General features: G+C 40.7%; 2 protein-coding genes across 8 annotated transcripts in view; both read right to left on the bottom strand.

Annotated features, from left to right (window-relative positions):
• The window catches only part of FASN (fatty acid synthase), a 44,887-nt gene extending 39,328 nt beyond the window's left edge, over positions 1-5,559 (bottom strand). The window contains exon 1 of the mRNA XM_050318948.1: positions 5,394-5,559. The gene's annotated coding sequence lies outside the window, so the exon portion shown is untranslated. The remainder of the gene's footprint in view (positions 1-5,393) is intronic.
• A 993-nt stretch (positions 5,560-6,552) lies between these two features.
• Positions 6,553-24,915, bottom strand: part of CCDC57 (coiled-coil domain containing 57) — a 34,304-nt gene continuing 15,941 nt past the window's right edge. For all 7 annotated transcript variants that reach the window (XM_050319412.1, XM_050319411.1, XM_050319410.1 and 4 more), the window contains 5 exons: positions 23,741-23,969; positions 23,152-23,288; positions 16,933-17,052; positions 16,496-16,718; positions 6,553-9,549 (listed from right to left, as the gene is read on the bottom strand). In XM_050319412.1, coding sequence (XP_050175369.1) covers positions 9,326-9,549; positions 16,496-16,718; positions 16,933-17,052; positions 23,152-23,288; positions 23,741-23,969 — 933 coding nt within the window. In that variant the 3' untranslated portion in view covers positions 6,553-9,325. The remainder of the gene's footprint in view (positions 9,550-16,495; positions 16,719-16,932; positions 17,053-23,151; positions 23,289-23,740; positions 23,970-24,915) is intronic.

Genomic DNA, 24,915 nt, shown 5'->3' with positions numbered 1-24,915 from the left:
AAAAAAGGCCAGAAAAAAACCCCAACCAACCAAAAAGAAAAAGCCCACACAGAGAGGAGAAAACCCAACACAGAGCAGAAAGACTACAGCACAATTTAGCATAATTTTAAATGCCCAAACCAAAGAAGTAAGTTTAGATGTAAAGTGTTTGCTAATTAGACCCTGCACTGCCACACTGCACATTTAGAGGACTGGGAATGTGGCACTGACTACATATGACAGAGGGCGGTGCTTTAAGGTAGAGCTTGGCAGAACAGGTCTGGATTACAGATGGGATGAAAAAGCTCAGCTGCTGTCCCAAGAAATTTGTGTTCAAAGACCCCAACCTCAAACACCACAAAAGAGCATCATGCTGCATAACACAGAATGGCAGGGTACCTATACCAGACCACAATACCAAATGATAGTTCATATATTACACTCCATTATATTCTATTACACTAAAAATATATTAACAACTACGCAGAGAGAAGGTAAGTTAACCTGATGTTTCAGTTAAATTCAAATTATAATTTTAGATCCTATGTAGACAAATTATAGCAGGGGAGGAAGGAGGAAATAACCATATATATGGGGTTTTTTTAATATAAAAATAAATAAAAGTGTCGTTGCAGGAACCAAAGCGGTAGTAAGCATTCACAGTACTTCCTTAAATAATCCTTTTGGTAAGTAGAGGCAAAATATTCTTTAATGTGTAGAATTTTAACCAAGTAACAACCACAAAGAAAACTATGTATTTAAACACCTACAAGTCTGTCTTAACTTTGAACGGAAAAGTTTGCTATGAGTGACCTGAAGTTTGACTTCCACAAGATATTATGCTTCATGGTGCCATGCAGACACCTTGCTAAAGAGCTGCTGGGGCTTGATCATCTTCTCCAAAATACAGCACTAATGGGTATTCTCTGTTGAGCACTTCATAACTGTTTTTCCAACCCAAGATGTTTCATTTGGGCATTGTTTTGCAGCTCTTCCAGGAGTTTCTGATGCTTTTGAGCAAGAAATGGGCCTCTCTTCCATCCACACATTACATTGCTCAGGAAATGTAACGCCTTCCTGTAGCTGGAAGAGACTGCTGGGGTGTGCAGAGGGAAAGCAAAGCACTCTGCTCAGCTGAGCTCTGGCTCTGCCAGAATACACCACCACAGAGGCCGCCTGATTTCTTTCACCCTTCTTCTTTCCTTCAGCAATTATCTTGATTCAGATTTGTGGAGTAACTGTGGAATTATGCAACATCTAACACTGAAGCAGAAGGGATGGTTATTACCTCACCCAGTCCATTCCTTCTGGGAGCAGAAACAGAAGTGCTCCCAAAAGGACATCTGGGATTTCTAGGTCCTGTGCTAAACACCCAAACAAAAGAAATTTCATTCCACTCTTGTTGTTTGTTTAAAAAGGGAAACACTAAGGGTCAAATTGAGCAAGGCCCTTACTGAGAAACTAGTCCCCAAAACTTAAGTTGGTAGTAACAGACTCAGTCCACTTTGTGCTGAAGAGAAGCCCCACTCACACAAAACAAGTCAGTGATTTGTATTACTGACCTTAACATTGCACCTGTAAAACCCAATCAAGTGCAATAACTCTGCTACACATTTGGAATTTCTGTGCTAGGGGCAGGGAATGAACAGATCTCATGCCCAAAGCTTACAATTCAAGCTTAAGACAAGTAATATACAGAATGAAAATTTAATTACAATTAAATTTTATACCTCAGCTCTTTGGGTGATGATCTCTAGGGAGATAAATATAATTTCTATTTCAGGGAACTGAGAGAACACTTCTGGGATTGTTACTTCCCATCCCACATCTTTCCCTAGAATATCAGAAAAACTCCATCCAGGTATGGTCAATTGACAAAATGTTCCTCTGAGACAGTGAAGTAATGGAATTCATAAGCAAAGCAATTCTGCCCAACATGTTATGAATGTAATTGAGCAAGACTGTGTCAAAGGTGGAGAAAAAGATGCTGTAGTAATCAAAATCAGAAGAACAAGAGCCAAGAAGTTAATTTTAGCAGGGTGAATGGGTAAGAAGAGCCACAACTTAAAGATTTTAATACACAAAGAACCAGAAACACTTAAACTTGCCACTAAGAGCTCTGGACGTGTACATCTAAGATAAGATACAAAGTACAGATTTAGTAGCAGACAGAAGGGATGATCTGCTGTTGGAAAACAAAGAGTGGTAAGAAGAAAAATCATGAATATTAAGTCATCTCTGATTAAACAGTTATTAAATAGCTGTTATAGCTACCAACGTCTTCGGTCTTCCTTGACAGATAATAAGCAGCTAAACCAAGTTAAAGTTGATTGCCTTTGCCCTGAAATGGTGTATTGTGTTGTTCTACCATATTAGAGACTTTTGCTGTAGAGCATTTTTAGACTATACACAGTAGCACACTACACAGACAGATTCTCAAGTACAGGACACAGCATAGATTAAGAAAGCAAGCTATTTCTACAGCTGCTCTAAAGGATATTAGACTACAGCAAACATACAGAAGACACTGCTCCTGCTACCTTGGATGAGCAAGGTTTTCAAAAGCAACAGATTAAAACAGAAGACAAAGAAGATACAAAGGGATAAACAGGAGTTGCCTATTTTTTAAGGCTGTATTTTGCTGAATCCAACTAGACATCTAACATCCTTTTTCCTCAGTTTATCCCTGCTTTTGCTTAAACTCAGTTCCTTGAATTCTCCTCAGACAGCTAGCATTTTTAACTGAGGGGAGAGAAGCAAATACACACCACAACCCACCCCATCGCCAAAATATCAGTCCAGGAGACACCTCAGTAAAGCATAAGTTACCATCTCACTGGATTTACACAACAGTTTTTAGCAATTATATGGTGTTGCTGACTCATTCAGTTTGTGACTGGTAATAACTAACAATCCCTTTTGGTATTACTGACTAGTAACAACTTTCATCACTTTATACCTGTGCTCTGGTTTACCTCCCACATTAGCTTTTGGACAAGGTTGGTTTGTTTAGTGGTGTCAGTTCCTTTCTCCAATCATGTTATACCTTCTTAACCTGGTTCTCTATGTATTGAATAACTATTGGCATCATGTTATCATAATACTATTATCAAAGCTACTCTTAAGTTGAAATACTGTTCTCTATTGCATCCAAACATTTGTTTTTCAGTCCCTCCCTAATTCAGCACCAAAAATCAATCAAAATAAGTATTAATCAGGGTTTTCCACCATGCCTGGCAGCTGTACAACTTTTTAATAATAATTTTATCTACTGTTTCCCTACAGAAATAACTCTGTGACCATTAAGCTTGCAAGCTTATAAGGGAAAAGAGAACAAAATACAAGGAAAATAAAAAAGTGAAGGTAAAACCTGATTTCTTCCTGCTCATACCTGACTTGCCAACCACCAAAGACAACTTATTCTGCTCTAACTTGTTTACATAGGATTTGGTGAGGAAAGGAAGGGGAGAGGGAGGGAAGAAACAGCTGTTTGCAAAGAAACAACAAATAAAACCCAAATCTTGTGTTGCCTGATGCACACAGTTCCTTTTCCTAGACAAGAGTACAGTGTTTATTTCACTTGTATTTTGATGCTGTCATCACAGTGGGACAGAATCATTAAAGCCAACTCAACTACTGTTTCTAGACAGTCCAAATCTCCCTCTTTTTTGGAGCTCCTATTATTGTAAAATGAAATACTCATGACTCCTTCATAGCTTTCTTCAGCACAGATATTGACAAAAGGATTGCTTTCTTTGTTTCTCAGTATGATTACATCATAACCCTGGTTTCCTCATCTCTATAATTTCTAAAATCTGTAATAAAAACTGTCCTTACATAGGAACTTCACTTGTAAAGAGCTGTAATGCTCTTTACAAGTGAAGAAACCCTTCACAAAATAGAGGCAAACACAGTTTGCTTTTCATTTTTTGAAAGCATTTTGCTACTATCACTGTGTGCTATAGCTTCAATCTAACGAAGACTTTTCAAATGTCTGTTTCAATGCTGTATTTGTCCTGTTGACCACAAGACAAACGAAAAACGGTAGTGTGCATTCGTATTTAAAATGCTACTACTTAGTGGGAAATGCAATATGGTTCAAAGCTGTTACTGCAGAAAAGTTAATTTTGCTCATACAATCAACACAGCTTGGCTGATTCCCAAGCATGATAGGGAATCATTGAAACAAAAATGATTTGGTTAAAAATCTTGGTTCCATGTTTGCAAAACATCTGTTTGTAATTGCCCTCATCCTCTCAATTCACCTACTAAATGCAGCCTTTCACAATGTTCTATTATTTTCACTTTGTTTCAAGAAGGGCAGAGGCTTCAGGAAAAGGTGAACAATTTGCTCTTGGGGCTTGAGGTCTTTTCTCCCTTTTTTTAAGATAAGAAACGCTCCCAACGGTGGTCTGATGGAGTATGCAAGTTAACTTACACAGCCTTAATACCACCTGTTTATATTTAAGCATCCAAATACAGCTTTGCTAGGAATATATGCATTCAGTATCGCAAAGGGCCGTATGCCAGGGAAGGAATGTGGAATAAAAACCAAAGAGGTGCAAAAACAGCAGAAGAGAAAAGACGATCATGACGTTCCTGACAGAATCACATAATCAGATCCACACTGGCGTACGATCATCGAGTTATTTCGTGTGGGCGACTGTTTTGAACCGAAGTGGTAAAAAAATAGTTTAGCATACCCTTGGCACCTCTTTTGCGATTCGATTCCCAGTACCTACTGACGAGTGTCCTTTCGCAATACCGAACGCCGATCTCCTCCCGTGTGAGCGAGCTCAGCCTGCCACGGCCGTGCCTTCGCAGAGAACGAAGCGCTGCCGCCGCGCGGCCCGTGCAGCCCCGACGCCCGCTCGGGGCAGTACTGGGCTTGAAATGCGGCAGCGCGGGGTCGGCGGCCCAGCTCCGCGCCAGGCGCGGCCCCTCGCGCTGCCGCCGAGTGCGCACGAGGGCTGCGGGCAGCGGGGCTCGGCCGCGTCCCCGATCCCTCCCGGCCCGGCGGCAAGGGGTCGCGGCGGTGGCACGGTCCCCGCCCGCCACCAAGATGGCCGAGCGCCAGCACCACAATGCAGCCACCTCGCCGGGCGGGCGGAGCGGGAGGCTGCTGCGCGGTACCAGCCACTGAGCCGGGGGACTCTCCTCGGCGCTGCCGCGCTGGGTCCGGGGAAAGCGGCCGGAGCAACAGGGCGCGGCGACCCCGACGCCGGGGAGCAGAACCTTCCGGTCGCGCGGACTGAGCCCGCGGACCCCATCCGAGCCCGCGGACCCTCACCGCCCGCCCGGTGTCGGGGGCAAGATGGAGCCTTCCCGGCGCACCCGCCGGGCGCAGCGGCCCGCGGAGGCGGGAGCAGAGGCTGCCGCTTTCCCGACCACGCCGCCGACCGTCCCGCCAGTACCTGCACCGGGGCGGAAGGCTTCGTGTCGGTAAGACTCTGGCGTCAGCTCAGAGAGCGGTCGGGATGCTGCGGGGCTGGCTCTGCGGGCAGACGCTGCGGCGGCCGGTGACGAGCTGCGCACGGCCGATACTCCGCGCTCTTCTCACTGTCTCCCTCTAGCTCCCACCGCTATTTAAGCAGTCGCCACCTCCAGCGGCCACGCCACATGGGCTGACAGTTTACTCCTCGCCGCAGTCCAATGAGAGCCGGGGCAGGGCCGCCCCGAGTCGGACCCGGGGTGATGCCAACCCCTGCCCGCCGGAGTCACTCCACGGGAGAAGGGGACCCTGACCAGCTCTCGAGTCGGACACAGGCGGGTCCCCGTGCCCGCGGCACTGGGCCAAGCTGTCGCGCCCCGCCCCGCATTGGAGGTCGTGAAAGGCTGGGCGCTGCGGGGGTGCCTGGCTTCGAGCCGGGCTGGCCGGGGGCGAGGCAGTGCCGACCTACCGCGAGCGCGGACCTCTTCGTGTCCCTCTCCCACCTCCCCGCGGGTGTGCACACTGTGACGGGGGTACGGCCGCGCCGGCACCGTGACTCGGCGATTGACGCGGAGGCTCGGCGGGCGCCAGTCCAAGCGCGGCCGGATCGCGCGGCGCCCGCACAAAGAAACGCGGGGCCGAACGCGCAATCCCGGGCCGGCACCCAATGCGGGGGCGGGGACGCGGGGGCGGGGGCGCGGCCCTGCCAATCGCGGCGCCCGCGCGGCGTTGCTATAGGCGATAAGGCGATGTGGTGACGGTGGAGGGGCGTTCGGGGCCGCCGCCAGAGTGAGCAGCGCCCGCTGCTCTCCGGCAGCGGCGGTCGTTCACCCCGGCGGAGCGCGGTGCCGGGGTTACCACAGGGCAGCCGGCACGCCGGCTGGGGATGCTCTGCCCCGTGCCCAGGACCGCCGCGCCGCCCTCACTGGCGGCAGCGGAGCGCGTCCGGAGGCGGCGGGCGGGCCAGGGGCTCCCTACCCGCCGAATCCTCGGTACGCCCCTCTTCTTCCGACGGAACGGGGCGGATCGCTCGGCGTGCGGGCACCTTTCATCCACTTTCCCAGTAACTTACACTCCTTCAAATAAAGCCAAACAGTCAACGAATTCCAATTTTCTTCTTTATTGTCTACGACTGCCGCTCCAACACAAAAAAAGCCTTCCTGCCTTTCGGTCAGCAAACGCGGGCCCGAGCACCGAGACGCCGAAAGCCCCCGCCTCACCCCTAGTAGTCCAGGGGGAGATCTGGCTCCGGGCACAGGCCCCGCTCCCAGTGGCGCCTGCGCTGCCACTTCGCAATACAGCTCCATTCCGACCTTCTCGGGGCAGACCTTTTGCCTTTATCCATATATTCCTCAGCATCACAGGTTTTTAGCCGCTCGATAAGAACAATAATCAATAATTTACTCTTTTACCTTTTCAGTACTCTGTGATCAGCCTGAACTCTCTTTTTTTGTAGGCGCTCCTTTCTTTGTACAATTCAATATTATCCACAGTAGTACCTTGTTTCCATTCTTCTCATCTGGTTCTTAAGAATCAACGCCCAATTTATTAAATATTTTGATCACAAGAGAAATATATGAGACTTTTCCTGCTGTATTCAGTACACCCTTAGCACAACCTCCCCATGCAGGATCCAAGCAATGTGGTCATGTTATTTATTATTATGCATACTTTGTTAATTTTCAGCATACTTACACACTATGTTCTTACAGTTACTCTGAAACAAACGTACAATGACTGAACAGCTTTTTTTTTTTTCTATCACAAGTAAAATAAAATTAACGACCTGAGAGCTATCATCTTCACTTACCTACAGTTGACTTAAGGAAACCTGTTTCTCAGGGAAACTGAATATATTAAAGATGCATTTCTGGCAAGAGGTCTGCATGACCAGGCATGCCAGGTGACATACTGGGGTCAGGGGAAGGGGGGCATACCACCAAACAACCACAACCACCACCACCACCAAAAAACCAAACCAAACCAAACAAACAAACAAAAACACAAAAAAAAGAAAAAAGAAAAAAAAACACTCAGAAAACCCTCAAACAAGAGAACAAAGAAAAAAACCTGCATAGAAACCTACACAAAAGCATTTCTGAAGTCTGCAGCTTGTATCATCGATGTAAGGAATAAAGAGTAGTGTTTTCCAGGCCCACATGCAGTGTTACAAAGATTAAGGAACAAACTGTTCTTTTACACTGCTTTTAACACCTGTAAATGCACAGAATCTCCTACAACTGAACTGTTGTGCACCTCTACAGTTATTAAACATGGAAATAATAAATAATTTTTCAGGCTAATGTACAGCTATTCAAAACTTCAGAATTTATACAGTGAGTTCTAAAAATAACCAGTAAGTCTTTTAACTGGTATGGTCAGGGCCAAAATTCCTCTGCTTGTTAGAAACCACTATGCTTTGAGCTACAGAAAGAGCTTATTCAGGGCCTGGTTCAAGGGAATGCATCATGTTGTTCTGGCTCATGAACAATGTTGAATCCAACGACAGGATTTTTGAGTAACAAAAAGACTTAGAAAGACACTCACAAGGTCTCTCAGGCCTTATATTGGCTTGGTAACATCTCATGAAATTTATTGCAGATTTAGCATCTGATTATAATATCATCGCACCTTTGCACTAAAGCAAAACATTTTCAACAGGTAGTAGAAAAAATTATTCAAATTCTCAAACTAATTTCTACCACACTGTCAGATGCCAAGGAGAGCACCTGTTTGCAAGGGTACCAGGAAAGCATTTCTAAAAAGAAAAGTGCTACAGAAAAAAAAAAAGATGCTCATGGGTAAGAGGCTCTCTTCCTTCATTTATCCTGTTTGGATTTTATATGTTTAGCAGCAACTGAGAAGTATTATTCACTTCAGTGATACCACTCACAGACTCAAAGAATCTCTTACGTTGGAAGGTACCTCTTGGGATAACCTAGTCCAAACCCTCAGCTCCAGGCTCATCTGGAACAGGCTGTCCAGGACCACATCTATTTGGGTTTTGATTATCTCCATAGACAGAGACTCCATAAAAAAAGTTTTTTATAGAATTCTTCATGTGTATTTCCTTTACATAAAGTTCATCACTGTAATATCCCAAGACAACTCAGCATTACCGGAAATGTTACAAAAATACACTCATCACTTGTTTCAATGTCCTGGTGTGTTCATTACTACAGAGAAATCCTTTCTTACATCCCACCTAATTCAAGTTTCCTTTTAGTTTCATGTTTTAAGACTTATATCTTACAATGCATCTGGTATGATTCTGAGGGTATGAATCTAACTCATTAGCAGTGTTTTTCACTGCTTTAAAGTCCATGCAATCTCATGTCAAGGAAAAATATAATTACTGGTGTGACAATAGAAATTTAATTTTATACTCTTTCATTATGTCTGAACAAGTGGGAGGAGCTACAGAAGATGAGAAACAATACAGACTCAGGTGTAATCTTTTCAACCCCTTTTCTTTCAAGTAGAAAGATAGCTGCACAGGATTAACGGTTGCATTGTTAATTATAAGAAAACAAGTAGGTTGAGGCATCCCACTGCTAAGCTTAAATCACATCTACAGTTTCTCAACAAAAAATCTGCTAAAGACCTGGAAGCCCTGCCTGAAGGCACAAGGCTTTACCTATGTGTTAACTGGGCATTTCTAAATCCATGATGCAAGCGAAATTTAACACATATAATTAAAATAAATCGGTATTAACAGTGAAGACTGTAATCTCATAATGTAAACACATTAACTCTTTATTTTAGGGTTCGCTGTGTGAAACGGGGTATTTGTTCTCTCTTTTGGCTGCAAATAACTCAACATACAAAAATGAAGCAAATACTTAGATCTCATTTAGAAATTTCAAAGTAAATTAATAGCAACCGTGGACCTGGAACCTGCTGCCAACATAACAATCAGTCTTTAATATTATAGTTGCGGATTTTTGCCATGTTAGAAGAGATTTTTGGTTTTAATGGATGAGTACAAGATAAATTCCTGGATTTTAACTTCTGCTGAACTTCCAATCTTGTTCCTCTCACTGTCAGATCTCCAGCTGGCACTTCAAGTTTATCCTTGGCTTTAACATTTTGCTGAGATTCTTCAGATTGCTTGGTTGAATGTATAACTTCCAATTCCACTGCTCAAAAAATGGACAGAAAAATACTTTGTAGTTGTGTTTGTATTTAATAATGAGACTGGATAGATGAAGAGAACTGATTTACTCTTTTCCCCTAAATACACTGCTGCCACAGTGCCATATTGTGACAATCTTATATTAACAGAATAATTTCTGTACATAGGAGGCCCAGAACTGTCCATTAAGGTTTGCTCTACTGATGGTGTAACACATCAGCATCTCCTGCTCAAATCCTCGCTCCATCTGTAGCTGCTCATCTCCATTAGCATCAGACTGCTTAAGAGAGGAAGACAGCTGGGAGGTTGGTGTGGCTGTTGAAGTTAAGCACTACCTATCTGTTCGGCTGTTTTTCAACATCACCTTTTACAAGTTTACCCTTCTCTCCACTGTGAGAGAATATGTTTGGAAATGCATGATACAAAAGGCTCAGAGGCAATTCTGTTGGCTTGACAAAGCTGCAGTACTACCATTACCTTTTGGGGCTTTTTTTCAATCTTCTCTCACAGAGGAAGGCATTTACCGAGGAAATCTGTGATTTTGTAGACTAAAATATCTTGTCTGTAATAGAGAGAACTAACTAAAAAAATAATATCTTTGGATGGGAAGCAGTGGGACCCGTCCTAATATCAGCTGGAGTCCATCCTGCAGCTTCTCACATAATTCTCTGAAAACCATTATCTCTAACTAACTGAACTTTAGTCTTGTCACAGGTTTCATTAGGTAACCTAAGTGTAACTGGTCAATCAAAATATTCACTGTAAGCTATAGGTAATATTTACAGGTGTTTGGCTCCAGCCACTTAATCCTTATTTTTCAAGGCACTAAGACTTCACTTTTTCTATGAAGAGCCAAAGGAGACAGGAGGAGTAGTCATAATAAACTTGGGATAACACACACTACAGCATTCTATACTAATTTAAATTATGAGCACCACAGGCTGCAGTCCCAGAGACTATTCAATCACAGAGCAAGAAAAAAAGGCACACAAATAATTGACAAAGAAAAGTTATTAGTAGAAAAAGATACATTTTCAAAGTCAATTGGACATGGTAAAAAGTTCAAACAAAACTCAGCATGGAAGGAAATAAAAAATGTTCCTGAATTCTGGAATGAATTGATCTATTGAAGGTTTATAGCTCTATGCAAAGCATGACACTGTAGCTAGTGTCAAAACATGACATTTTTCAAAATAATTTTTATATTCAGGCTTAGCTTGAACCAGCTGTTCACTCGTGTGTGTCATCACTGCACTGAGTCGGCTTAGTGGCATTTGTTATCACAGCTGTCAAAGGCTCAGTGGGCTCTTGCACTGTGGATGTGAAATCCTGTTGTCCAGCTTGCCACCTAGTGGCTTCCTACAGATATAGAAGGTATGGAGAAGCATGCTTGAACCCATGGAAGATCTTTGGGTGTATTTTCCTACCTGGCAAATGGACTTTATTCATTATAGTACCTCTACCACATCTGACAGATAATAATGCAGAACATCACAACATCAACCGTTTAGAACAGTACAGGCAGCTGTGTCTGAAAGGTACTGCTTCAAGGATTATCTTCCTGAACAGGAACAGCAGCAGAATGATATTAGTTTGTGCTTGTGGTCTAAATAACAGCAATGAGCAGATCCATAAATAGCACACACTTAACACTGCCTACAGACAGTCTGGTTTTTTAAATACTCCGTTTTCAAGGGTCTTTTGCATTCAGTAAAGGGGTTGATTTTCAGAAGTTAATGTGGGAGGCCCTAATCCTGTAAATCCAAAGGAAAAGTAACCATGCACCAATGCATCACCATGCATCCCTTCCTCTGACGACTTCTGTATGCTTGTCTCCTGTCATTCATCAAGAAACTACAGATGTAACTAGTAGAGGCTAATTTAGGTGTTTGGAACAAAAACACAGGACATAAGCATTCTATAAGGCTATTCTGAACTGCCAAAAATGTGTGCTAACACAGAAATTTAAAACCAACCATTGCAAACTTGTACAGTTATTTCCAAAAATGGAAAAAGATGAAGAATCAATACCCAAGAGTGACAAATGCTATTTAAAGTGAAATATCCTACGAGAATACTGAATAAAGACCTTACTGTATTGCTGGTTCTGCTTGGGACTGTTCACATCTGTGAGGAACCTTGAATAAGATCAGCATGAATATGCACTGTACAGTAAAATCTGAATGCAGTAGCTTGGTTTTCACACCAATGAAAAAACACACCTAATTTACAAGCCTGAAACTTACTTTCAGAAGTGACCTTGGCAACCAGAGCTAGCAAGATCATAGTTAAGCACCTAACCTGCTTTTGGAAATGGAAGTAAATGTTTAGTGTATTGAAATGCTTAACATCTCCTCAACTTGATGTGTGTTAACTTCAGTCAGATTAATATTCACAGATTTTTTTTTTCTCAGGATGAAAGAGATATATGTAGACATGTTCTATGAGCAAACTGAAATTTCCCCAGATGGAAAATTTCATTTAATAAATTTGTCACTAGATATTTGCTTATGGCTAACAGTGTTTCTGAAGGAACACGAACTCAAACAAGTTCCTATTCAGGAGAAGAACATGTAAGTGAAGAAAATGTAACTTGGAGATTAGTTAATATTTGTGAAACACTTCAAAGATGAAGTTTTATGTAACGCAGAAAAGAGATCATGAGTCTTTCTCTGATTGGAGCCGGAATGAAGCCAGAGCCAGAGCACTCTTTCTGTTTGTTAATATTTCACCAGATTCTTTCTCTGGCCAGCTTTTTACCCCCATGGATTGCTCTTAGAACTGTCAGTGATGTCAACGCTGTTGAAATTCTGTCTTGTGTGGAAACACTTAAGATAACTTTTGATCCATAAAGTGTAGCATTTCAGACCACAGAGCTTTGCAAGTAACAATGAGAATTATAGTAGAAGAAACTCCCCTAAGCTCAAGTAGTAAACCAGAAAAGTTACTTTGCTCAAAGCAACTCATTCCTATTCTTTGTTAAACTACAATGTAAATGCCAATGAGTAAACCCAGGACACGTACTGAGTACCTGTGGAGGTGCGGTTTCTTAAAATGTGGAGTGGGACATGAAAACACAAAGTTTCATCTACTCCAAACATATATAAATCCAGTGACTAATGAGAACACAGCTTGCCTTATGCCCTTATTCCCTCTGCACTGACCCTAGCCTTTGCTGATCCCAGGAGATACAGCTGATACTGATCTGTTCACATGGTACCACACAGGGCCCTTAACAATACAGGCTTTATGCTAAATGCAGTCCTAGAGTTGAACTTTAATAGTGATGTTTGCCTTTTTTTCCCCAAAAAACTAGTGTCTCCAACAGCAAGTAATAACTTTATTAAGCTAAATTACTCAAAGAAAATAAATTTCAGTTTTCTAAATGTTTTACAAACATTTAGAACATCCTCCTGCCTACCAATTACTCTGAAATCTAAAAAGGCCCGATAGCCCACTGGTGAATGGAGAAAACTTCCAGCAGACATATATCACCTGATCACCTGGCTCTACATGTGTGCCATGATTTTCAGAGGAAAGCAGACAACTATTCTGATAAGCAACTTTCCTTTGAGGGTGGCTTGTCATCAGCATTCAAGGCACACATGATGTGGATCACCAACCAAAATCTTTCACCTGCTCTCAGCCTCTGGTATAGAGCATTTAGAAAGCAAAGAAATACAGAAGCGTATTTCTTACTAGTACAGCCTATGTATCTTATGTAGCCTTTTAATATCATCATGGCTTGTACCTGTCTACCTCTGTAGCAGGTTTTTCCTTTTAATAATATGGAACAAGAAAAACACCATCAGCAGGAACCTATGTTCCTTCTAAACACCTGCTCTCTAGTTATCTACAGAATTAACATACAAGCTATTAAATCCATCTCATTTCTCCAGTACAAACTGAAAACTAGCAAGCAGAGTAAAGAGACAGAAAATTAAAATATAGCGTTTTGACTTGCTTGGAAGTTTACACAAGTTCTGAATTTGATGGTGAAATGAATAAAGTCTGTAACAGTATTAAGATGTAGTCTAACACTTCAAAACACATTGAGCACTGAGTCATTGCATTGTGTCATATGCTGGAAACAGAGCAAATCAAAGGGCTTACTTGACATGCCAACCATTTTGAGTGCCAATAGGCTGTTCTGTATATGAAAAAAATGAATCAAACTGTTTAACAGGTTCAGAAAAATAATTTTCATGCTACCTTTCTCTGTTTCACCAGAAATGTCCCTAAAACATAGCTACTGGTAGAATCAATTTGAACAGAGTGAACTCAGAATAAAAAAGGGAATAAAAAAGTTTGAATAAGCAAACTAACTTGCTTGCTCTGTAGCAAATCGTTCTTGTTACTGAGCTTCCAAGTCTCTGTGCGTGTCACTTGTACCTGAAAGCCCAGTTCTGAGTCACTTTATCTTAATGACAGTTTTATCTAACCATGTGTTTGATGAATGTACTAAATTCAAGTGAGTGGAATTAAACAGGAAAGACTGAAATAATTTTTCATAGTTCATGCATGAAAAATAATGCAAGCCTCTGCTAAAAATCAGAACTTGAAAATTTAGTATATTTTGCTTCTAAGGGGATGTTCTTCCAAAAAGGAAAAATTTTGCTTTCACAATCTTTATTTCACAATCTTTTTGAAATGCAGAATTCACTCTAGTAGAATTAAGGACACCTTTTGGTTGGTTTCCTGGAAGAGAAAGCTAGGCAGCAAAAAAGAGCATTTAAAAATCTTATTCTTGCAATGCAGTATTTCAGGGCCTTCATGTTTGAGTTAGAAGTTCCACTCTGGTGTTCTTCATATAAATCTGGATCCAGAGATAAAATTAAAGTTGTTCTCAGGAAAATATCAGCCTTTACTAATGTTTCACGTTGGCAGTACCATCTTTCCCTTTTGCTATTCTCTAGATCCCCAAAAATCTACATTAAGTTTTGCAACAGTGGTTGGAAATTTCTAGACATTAAGAAACTGATGTCCTTGTAAGGTTGCCAGAGCTGTTGCATCACACATACAACAGCACGAAACTGCATGGCACTATCAGTAATGTTTCAAAGACATCCTTTTGCTTATCCTGTCAATATAGGCCTGACCTGAAATAACTCTTCCTATTTCAGTCCTAGCCTCACAAAAAAAGCACGTGAAAGCACTGTGTCCATTCCAGTCCTACAGGTCTATCAATGCACATTACTTTGTCCTTGCAGTGCACTGCTATTGTGAGTAAATACACTTATAATCCACTCCTCATTTTGAAAGCCCTTTAAAATATTATTTTTTCTTGTGAGCTGCTAAAGATGGTTCATTGCATCCATCTACTGATTTAAAAGTAGATGTAACATAGGCTGGAAAGGACTTCTGGGTGAAATGTCACAGTGCTTATCACTCCCCACTCAGAATATACCTTGACACAATTTGTGTCCATTGCCTCTTTTCTTTTCGCTGTGCACCTCTAAGGCTCTTCTTCTGTCTTCTCCAAAATCCCTCTCTGAGTAGTAAAAAAAGCAGCAATCACACTACTCACTGACTCTTTTCCATGCTGAACAATACAGCTCCCTCAACCTCTTCTCATGCAGTGTGTTCCTGTGCCCCAGCAATTTAGTGACTCTGCACTGGACTCCAGTTTGTCAATCCTTTGTACCAGAGGATCCAAAGCTGGATGCTGTCTCTAGATGTGGCCTCACAAGTAGCAAATAGAAGTGAACAAATCCCTTAACTCAGTGGTTGCATTCTTGTTCCTGTAGTCTTATATGTGGTTAATGGCACATGAGTATCTATGTAATGGTAACAGGTCATTGCCAATATAAAGCTCGTTTGAAAAGGCTAAATAGCTGTCATATTATTCCACAGATGCTGTCAGATCTCAGGAATAATGATGATCACCTTTACTTGGAACATTCTGGAGAAATGTTTGTCTGTCTACTTATAAAGACCTTAAATAAAGAAGAGTCTACAATCTCTCTAGGGAACAGTCTGCTATTAGCCATCTTGCTGTTAAGCTATCCCTGAAGTTTGTAAGTCTGTTACTTTTTGTCCGATCCACAATAGGTGTTAGAACAGTTTCCCAAAGTTTTGCTGATGAAGGATTACTCCATGTACAGGCCAACAGTTTGGGAGACGTAACATTAATCTGCAATACACTGCTCAACATAATAGCTACCACTAAAAAGTTCCTTTACAATTTGCCTGTTAAGAAGCTCCACTTTACTGCACACATCTTACAAATGGTGCTCTTGCCAAATATTCCAAAAACATGGTGCTTCCTGTAGAAGTATAACACTGATTAATGTTCAGTCTATGACCTAGGTTTTACTTTCGCCTCTCATCCTAACCCTGATGCTGTCTCACATGTAAGGTCTGAATGCTGTCTCAAATATAAGAATGTGTGTCTACTTTTATTTTTTTCTCTTCCAATTTGTTGCACTGGACTATAAAACTCTAATGAATATCAATGCCTAGTTCACTGTGTGCCCACAGCATATACCATATTATGCCCGTGATGTCACTTTTGGCTTTTAGGTCTTAGCACATTAAGCAGTATTGTAGCAATTAACCTGCTACAAAAATAACAATTAAGCAAGGATTTAATTATCTGGCAATACATAAAGTGTGCAGTTCTCAAACAGACACTTTCCTATCTGTCCCAGCTAAGTTTTAGACTATGTAAAAACAGAATTTGCATTCTCCAGGAGTACTTAATAAAAATGGAGAAGTATTTGGAACAATGGCATTAAAACCAAAGAGCTGTATAGACATTCCTCTTAATTCTTACTTCTGCTGGCAAAGTGGAATTCCCTTCAAGTGACTCATTCAGATTCTGATGATAGGACTGTAACAACAGCAGCAGTCATGTAAAATAATTAGTGGAAGGGGACACAATTCCACTACCATACTTCCACTCTTCAAGAAGAGTCAAATACTGTGACTACTTTACAAAGTGGGCTTACCTTGGTTGCTGTTCTTTTGAGGACTGAGAATAGAAAGGCTTGATCCCATTTCTAATGTTTGCCAAACACCTTGGTAGAAATTAGGTGCTCTAGATGAAGAAGGCTGGACCTGCTGGACTTGACTAGGACTCTGCCTGAGCAGCTCACTTTGAACAATCTTTGAGGATGCATTTGCCTTTTGTTGCTCTGGCCCGTGATTTCCAATAGAGAAATCTAGCTGAACCTGTTTTTTGAAAGGTTGTACAAAATTAACTACAATATCATGACAGTGATTGAGAAACCCTAGTTTATTTAGTGTTAACAAATGCTATTTTGTACAGGAAAAATTAATAATTTAAAAAATACATTGATTTTTAAGTCTTCCAGGAGATATTGAGCAATTTCAATTGAAAAATCCAACTTAAGGTGATTACACTGATGATAAAACTGCACTGTACCTCAGCAGATGGCAATTCCATTTCTTCCCCACAGCTGCTTGGAGCTTCTTCCTTTAAGCCAGGGCAGGCCACTAGAGAAGAGAACCTCGAGGGATGCTGTTGCCTTGCATGTTGCAGCTTCTAATATGAAATATTACATTTACACAAATAACTCATGGTCTCTAAAAATAATACCTTTATAGTTCAGTTTGCTGTTACACTGCTAGATTTAAAATAATCAGTTACAAATAATATTGAACAAAATTACGTTCCCTTCAGATCAACAGGGCCAAACTACCCTCCTAATAAACCTTGTATTAAATCTGTTCAAAATCTGTATTTCCTGATGCTTTTACTATCACTCTGCTTGTTACTCAGGTTCATATTGTCAGGATCATTCTTCACTTTTGTCTTTTCCCATAATTAAATTACAGAAGAAAAAGTCCTAAAGAATACCAAAAACCCCAATTAAAATAAGGCAGCTATGGAAAAGTAATTTGTCAGCAACTAAAAAAAACTAATTTACCCCACAAAGTTTCACCAACTTTCAACATGTAGCAATTAAAGTGAGGTTTGATGAAAAGCAAACTGCTTCAGCCCTGTCAAAGGAGATGAAAATAAACATCGAAGTCTTTTGCTATATATTTAAGGCTAAAGAAACAAAATGTGAGCCCATTATATAAAATAACTGACAGTGAAATTCCTGTAGCTACGACAGTAATAAATTCTCTCAGTTTTTGGTAAGGATGATGATTTTGAACACAGGAGCAAATGTAGCCTGGCTAGTAAGAGTGATCAGCTAGAATAAAAATACCCAGCCTAGAATAACAGTAGTTTTTGAAGGTCAGCCTGGAGCTCAGCTTCAGTGCAGGAGCTGAAGCCTCAGCAGGTATGTTCTGGGTAAAGAGCAGCCCGGAATTAGAGTACTGAATAGCTTGGATATAAGAAGGGCTATACTTTCTAGTCTGGACAAATCACGTTTTCAAATGTTCCTGAGGTGGAAAGATCCTCAGTGACAGCCACTCCAAGCAAGCCACCAGCTGAAGAGACTGAACAACTACTCCCAGAGTTTAGCACACCAGCTGGAAACTCACAGTCAAATGCTACCTCTCCAAGTGCCATGGACATACTGTATTTTTAATATCTATTTATTCTTACAAAAGTAAGAATGATCTTTAATGATTTTTAACAGAACACCTGAGACACAAGATGTGTAGAAAAATACAAACACAGTATCTAGCTCATTAAAAATAAAACCACAGAAGACTGGGATGAATGGGCAATGAGAATTCATTGGTCTTAATTTAAGAGTCAGTTAAATTCTAAGATGAGCTGTGAAAGAAAGAAAAATTAAAGAGTTGAATAAAAAAAAGTTGTAAAAAACATGGGTTTGAATTGTGAGAATTTTGCACAGATCTGGAAATCACCTTTAGCTAGTGTAAGCATTTAGCTAGTCTTTTTCAGACTCAATCCCAGCAGTGCACAGATGGAAAAAACAGGTTACAAGAGGTCTACTCAAATGCTTGCTGTACCCTAATTTCCCATGTAAAAATTATTTTCAGTGTTAAGAGTTTAAGATCACTATTTTTGAAACGGTGAACTGAAAGTTCAAGTGAACAAAGGATGCCAAGCTTGTGACTTCAAGTTAATAAGATGTTCACAAGCATCCTAAACAAATGATCCATCCACAAGCATGCTGAGGCATTCCACAGTAAGTTCTTCTGTTGGCAGACCACATTCCAGGCATTCTGCACACCGTAACAGCTGCCTCACCTATTCCCTTCTGAAAGTCACAGAGAAAGATCAGAATCCTATGCTCAGGACTGTTACGGAGGACCAGATCTGAACTTTCCACCTTGGAGTTTTACAAGAAATTAAAGATTTCCTGCTCCAGAAGTAGCTCATACCACTGTCCCATAAGATGTGTCATTGATATGTCGGCAAGGCTATTTATTTGATGCTCAGTTCTTTTCTCTGAGGACCCTCCTTGCGCTACAACAAGATGCTAATACTTGTGGCAATGCTGTTGTGACAGCTCTTGATCAGGCCCTCAGACTGTCAATGAAGAGTTGAAAAACAGTGCTGCATTACCAGATGTGTTCTCACAGAGCTCAAGTAATTTGAATCTTCCCAGCTCAAAACCCAGATGGCTTTCACTATGTTATGTCTCAAATCGTATTTTTCATGCCCTCACTAGTACTTTTGACTTCAAAACTTGATTAGATAAATTTGCTAAAATATGCCAGATTCTCCAGCACACATTGTGCTTACCTGGCTGACCTCTTACAGTTCCCAATTTCTGTTGTCTAGACTATCTGCTATAACTGAAGGAGAAAAAGTCTCCATTAGCTCTGGAATGGTACAGCAGATGGCATTCTCAGTTTACCACTGTCAGATCAATGGTCTACAATGTTTGTTCACACTGCAACCTTTATACCTTCTTCATTGACTAATGGGCAGTAAAGAAGAACAGGGACTTATTTTCACTCAAGCAACCTGTCAAATTTGGTTCTAATCAACTATTAACAGCATAGCCCTTTGAACTTCAGGCAACCTTCCTCTACCGGACCAGAGAGCCCCTCTTGTTGGATACCTTCTGCTAGGAAGAAGCTAAGAGAAATGCAAATACCTGGGACAAGATGTCCAAATGCAGAGTTCTTCCCTGACAGGTTCCCTTAGAACATATTCCAAAATGTTGCCATAGATTCAATCTGACAAATTCACCTTAGCCAAGAAACATACATATTTGTTTTTTTCACCAAATAATATGCCTTTTCTGTTTGAAATACTGCTGCATACTTTAGATGCTTGGAGATCCTTTTCTTTTCATACTCAAATGTTTGAGCCCTTCAAATAAGTACTACCTGGTTTTACTACTATTCTTTACCCAAGGTAATAGCAATCCTGTGCAGAAGCTGCCTGTCTGCCTAAAGACCTGATAGCCAAACACAGAACTTGACCCTGTCAGTACTTGTTCTCAGATTTAATTGCTGGATGATCTTTGCATTTCAAACTTTTACAGTATTTTCTTAGATTTACTAACCCAGATGTTTTTGTAATTAGTCCAGATAATATCTCTCATGGGTACAATCTGCAGTGCTGTTTTACTTCTCAGGAAAAAAGATATATCTGTTTTCAGCATAACTAAATTGCCAAAAAGATTGGATCAGCTGAGTCACTTAACCTTCATTTATGTAATTTGTAGTACTTATTCTAAGCAACTACATAGGTTAATATGCTTTGTTTTTTTTTTTTTTCTGCACCACTCTTAACTGTAAGAAAATATAATATTAATTAGAATTTACTTCCAGTGGCTCTTTCTCAAGAAACTCACCTTTGTCATTCAAACTGTCTGACCAGATCGTTCATATACTTTGTATTATACCTAGGCCAACTAGGTAACATCTGAAGAATTAGTGATGATTTCAGGCTAAAACCCCGGCAGGATGGCATGCTCACCATGAATGTGTAGTTATTCCATCTTATCTTTTTAGAATGTGTCTGGTGTAAAAATGTTTAAGACATTTTTAGAATGTATTCAGATGGTAAAAATTTTCAAGAAAGTTACTTAAATTTGTGATTTCTTAGTGTAACCTGACAACATGATAGTAATATCTTCTGTGTAGTTTCATATTATCTAGAGATAATACTAGAGATCTTAGTATGTAAAAAGATAAACATTTAATTTCAACCTCCTACATATTCATGGATGAACTTTAATAATCCACAAAAGGGTTCTCAAATCTTTTCTTGATTTCAGTTAAGACAAGTAAGAATACATAAAGGGAGAATTAAAAATAAACAGGATCCTACAGAGGACGTTAGCTTAAATTCAGCTGATTTTTAACCCAAAAGGCAGAGGAGATAACAGTTTCAATCTAATATGCTGGAGGCTGACTGTTTGGAAAGCAGCTCAGCAGAAAAGAAACAAGAAACCTGGTGGACTAGAAGTTGAACATGAGGCAGCAGCACATTTGTGAAGCCTTTGGCAAACAGCATCCTGACTGCACCAAGAAAAGCACTGCCAGCAGGTCACAGGAGGTGATTATTTCCCTCTACCAAGCACTGGTGCAACCACATTTAGAGTACTGTGTCCACTTTTGGGCTCCCCGGGACAAGAAAGACATAGACATACCGCAACAACCACAAACAGCAAACAGCCGCACAGATGACCAGCAAATTGGAATATTTTACATCAGAGAGAGGTCGGGGCAGCTGGCCTTGCTGGTCTCCAGAAGAGATAGGTCAGGAGTGATCTTTTCAGAGCATCTGATGAGGATGGTGGAAGGATATAAAGATGACTGAGCTAGACTCTTCCCAGTGTTATACAGTGGAAGAGCAAGGCAATGGGCACAAAGAAGTACAGGACACCCTGCTGAAGTGTAAGGAAGGCAAAAAACCTCAACCAAATGCTAGTGTTTTTATTGGGAGGGTGACCAAACACTGGAACAACTTGCCCGGAGCTGTTCCCAAAGAAGTATTTCCCCAACTGAACTTGGTTAATAATTCTACTGGAGTTTTATACCTTGGAGCAACAACCTCATCCTTTCTGAAAGAACACTGTTTACTGCCCTCAAAATTACGACGACAATCAGCTGCTCTGACTCAATCCTCACAGGAACAAATCCGCTGATCAATTAAGTAAAGTACATAGTGAAATCCTGACTATCCAAGTTACTGGGAGGTTTGCCACTAACTACTAGGGGAGCCAGGATTTATCCATTTGTCTCTCTGATGAAAGCTTCAATTTAACCATTAAACGTTGTATATCAATTACAAAAGAAAAGAGACAGGTTATCTATATATCCTGCTTTCATATATGGGAAAGGTGCAATTACAATAATTTGGACATGGGTGCTTTAGAATCCCACCATTGTGAATGTTTGAAAATATTCTCACTGATTAATAATTTTAACATTTATCTTAGGACATACTGCAAATATGTCAAATTGCCTTTCCTCACTTACTTATAACTAAGCTTTATAAAACTCACAATTTAGTATTGCATTTGTTGCTGCAAGTGTTTCTAAAATACCTTGGTTGAAGATCATGTTTAAAAATATTACTTTTGAAGTCCCAAACTCTTTAAGCACCTGGGGAAACCCCATCTGGCTGGCAGCCAGTCACTAGTGGTTTTCCCCAGGGCTCAATTTTAAGGTTAGTTCTCTTCACTCTTTCTATCAATGACTTGGACATACAACTTGAGTCCACACTAAGAAAGTTTGCTGATGATACTAAATTAGGAGGACTCACTGATTTCCTTGAGGGTAGAGAGACCTTACAGAGAGATTTTGATAGAATGGAACACTTTGCAATCACCAACTGCATGAAAATTAATAAGAGCAAAAATTATGGATTCTGTACCCAGGACAGTGTAATGCTGGAGGTCTGTATCCACTGGGGGACAAGAGGCTGAAGTGTATCCCTGAAGAAAGTTATCTGGGGAGTTTGGTTGCTGGCAAGCTCAGCGTGAGTCAACACGTGTGTCCTGGTGGTCAAAAATGCCAACTGTGTCCACAGTGCGTTAAGCACAGCACAGCTGAACGACCAAAAAAGTGACTGTCCCACTATGCTCAGCATTGGTGTGGCCTCACCTTGAGTCTTGTGTGCAGTTTTGGGCTCCATAATATGAGAAGGATATAGAAATACTAGAATGTGCCCAAAGAAGAGCAACAAAGATGGTGAAAGGACCAGAGGGCTAGATTTCTGAGGACTGGCTGAGGATACTTGGCTTGTTCAGCTTAAAAATGATGAGACTGAGGAATGACCTCCTTGCTGTCTATAACTTCCTCAAGATAGGGAGCAGTGTAGGAGGTGCTGATCTCTTCTTTTTGGTGTCCAGTGATAGGATGCAGGGCAATGGCTTAAAGCTGCATCAGGGGAAATTCAGACTGAATATTAGAAAGAAGTTCTTCCCTGAGAGGGTGGTCAAGCAGTGGAACAAGCTCTCCAGAGAGCAGTCATGGCCCCAAGCCTGTCTGTGTTCAAGAAAAATTTGGGACAATGCCCTTAGATACATGGTTTAACTTCTAGGTTGTCCTGTCTGGCATCAGGATTCAAAGATCCTCATGGGTCCCTTCCAGCTCTGGATATGCTATGATTCTATGAAATCTTCCAAAGATAGATTTGAGCTAAAGTCAGAAAGAGTCCTTTAAATGTGGAATTTTAAGGAAAGTTACATTCATGAAATTCGAACTGGCTTAATGGATCATTATCACTAAATTTTAATTATATAATTACCTGCATTGTGAGTCTGTGCTGTAGATGTTTTAGAGCTGATAGCTGACACTGTGTTCTTTTGACAAGTTCTCTTGGAAGCAGACTACCAGAGGCAATACAAACTGTGCAGCGTTTAGAGCCAACAGGATGCCAAAGTCCTATAAAGGAGAGAAAATACCAAGGAACGCATTCTTGGTTGTTATTTTGTATCAGTATTACATTCCCAGCAAGTGTTTACAGCAGATAGGGATGAACCACAGAACACAGGCCTTCTCACTGCAGATGGTTTCAATGCTATGCAGAAATGGGCCTCATGGTTTTCTCCTTTGCTTCATTGCCAGAGAAACTGTACATGGAACATAAATATCTACAATGTTAATCAACAAAAGTTACTACATACAGACTCTCATTGTTCTATATTAGCATCGCCTATCACAGGATAATCTTACTTGCAACAATTAGCACCACAGTCTCACACAAACTATGCAGATCAAGGATCAGTCAGGTCCAGCACTTTGTTTTCATATTAAAGCCCAGTTCTCCCCAGCTCAAAGGATTCCCAGATTTTATTCTAAATATATGTTAGCACTCTTCTGTAGAATAAATTTACCTTCCTTTAACATCATTCCAAGTTCTGCCCTGAGTCTGTTTCCCATTTCAATCAACTGCCACCTCTCTTGGTTTAGGACTGAGATTTTTCTTGCTGCTTCCTTCAGTTTATTTTCCATTCCCTGCAGATTATGTCTGACACCATATTGAAGCTCAACTCCGGGACCTACATCAGGCAACTCTTGTCCAAGATCTACTATCTCTTCTTCAAGAACTGTGGGTTCTGGTCCCTGAATAAAACAGATAGTGTTTGTAATGAATATTTTGAAAGTGTGGTCTGCAGGTTGAGAGATTTGTACAAACACGCATTAGAATCCAGTTGAAGAAGAAGTGTAAAGTTAAGTCTACCACCCATTTTTTAGGGTCAATTTCCAAGATTTTGTTAGCAATATATGGCAAATGAAACTGTGGAGCAAAACACTATAACAGACTGAGACATCCTCACAAATACTGTTAATTGTGAGTATAAAATAATACAGACAGGATAAACACCACATAACTGTAAACAAAAGAGCAGTTAATTTTAAGATAAAATGTGGGAAAAACCCACTTTATAGCAAATAGCAATCTAGCACAAACTTTTCTTTGTTTAATCATCGTGTACATACACACATAGGGGGTAGATCTGACTTAAAATACTGTTTTAAAGAGAAAAGGCTGCCAAAGAAAAGCAAAGATTATACAGTCTGTTTTGTCTCTGCAAAACTGAGTCCACCTGCACATATACATAACGATAAAAGTACTTACTCAAAAGATAACATCCTTGGTTTTCAAGAGCTATATACTTGCCTCTTGCAGCCGCCACAAAGGGCATTTTTTGATATCCATTTAAATACTCACCATTCACTGAACAAATCATCTCCCTACAGACATTTTAAATTTCACACATTGCCACAAGTATCTAAATATATCCCATGCATTAAAATCATTTAACAAAACTCTTGCTCAACTGTATGTTTACTCTTTTATACATAAACTAGTTACAAGTGTACTACACTAACTGTACAACCCCAATTAGTTTTCAAGTAAATCACCCTGTACAGTACGATTCAAGAAGTACACATTGAAAGCTATTATTCATACTGGCAAAAAAAAAACAACCGCCATTGCCTTAGCATGCCATGCAATTCCCTTTTCCTAATTCCTTTGGAGAGTTTTACCATAAAAGGGAAGGCT

This window comes from Myiozetetes cayanensis, unplaced genomic scaffold, assembly GCF_022539395.1.
Source record: "Myiozetetes cayanensis isolate MyiCay16 unplaced genomic scaffold, myiCay2020 scf22, whole genome shotgun sequence".
Classification (NCBI taxonomy): domain Eukaryota; kingdom Metazoa; phylum Chordata; class Aves; order Passeriformes; family Tyrannidae; genus Myiozetetes; species Myiozetetes cayanensis.
The sequence above is the reverse complement of the archived record's forward strand: the minus strand, read 5'-3'. Positions and strand labels throughout refer to the sequence as shown.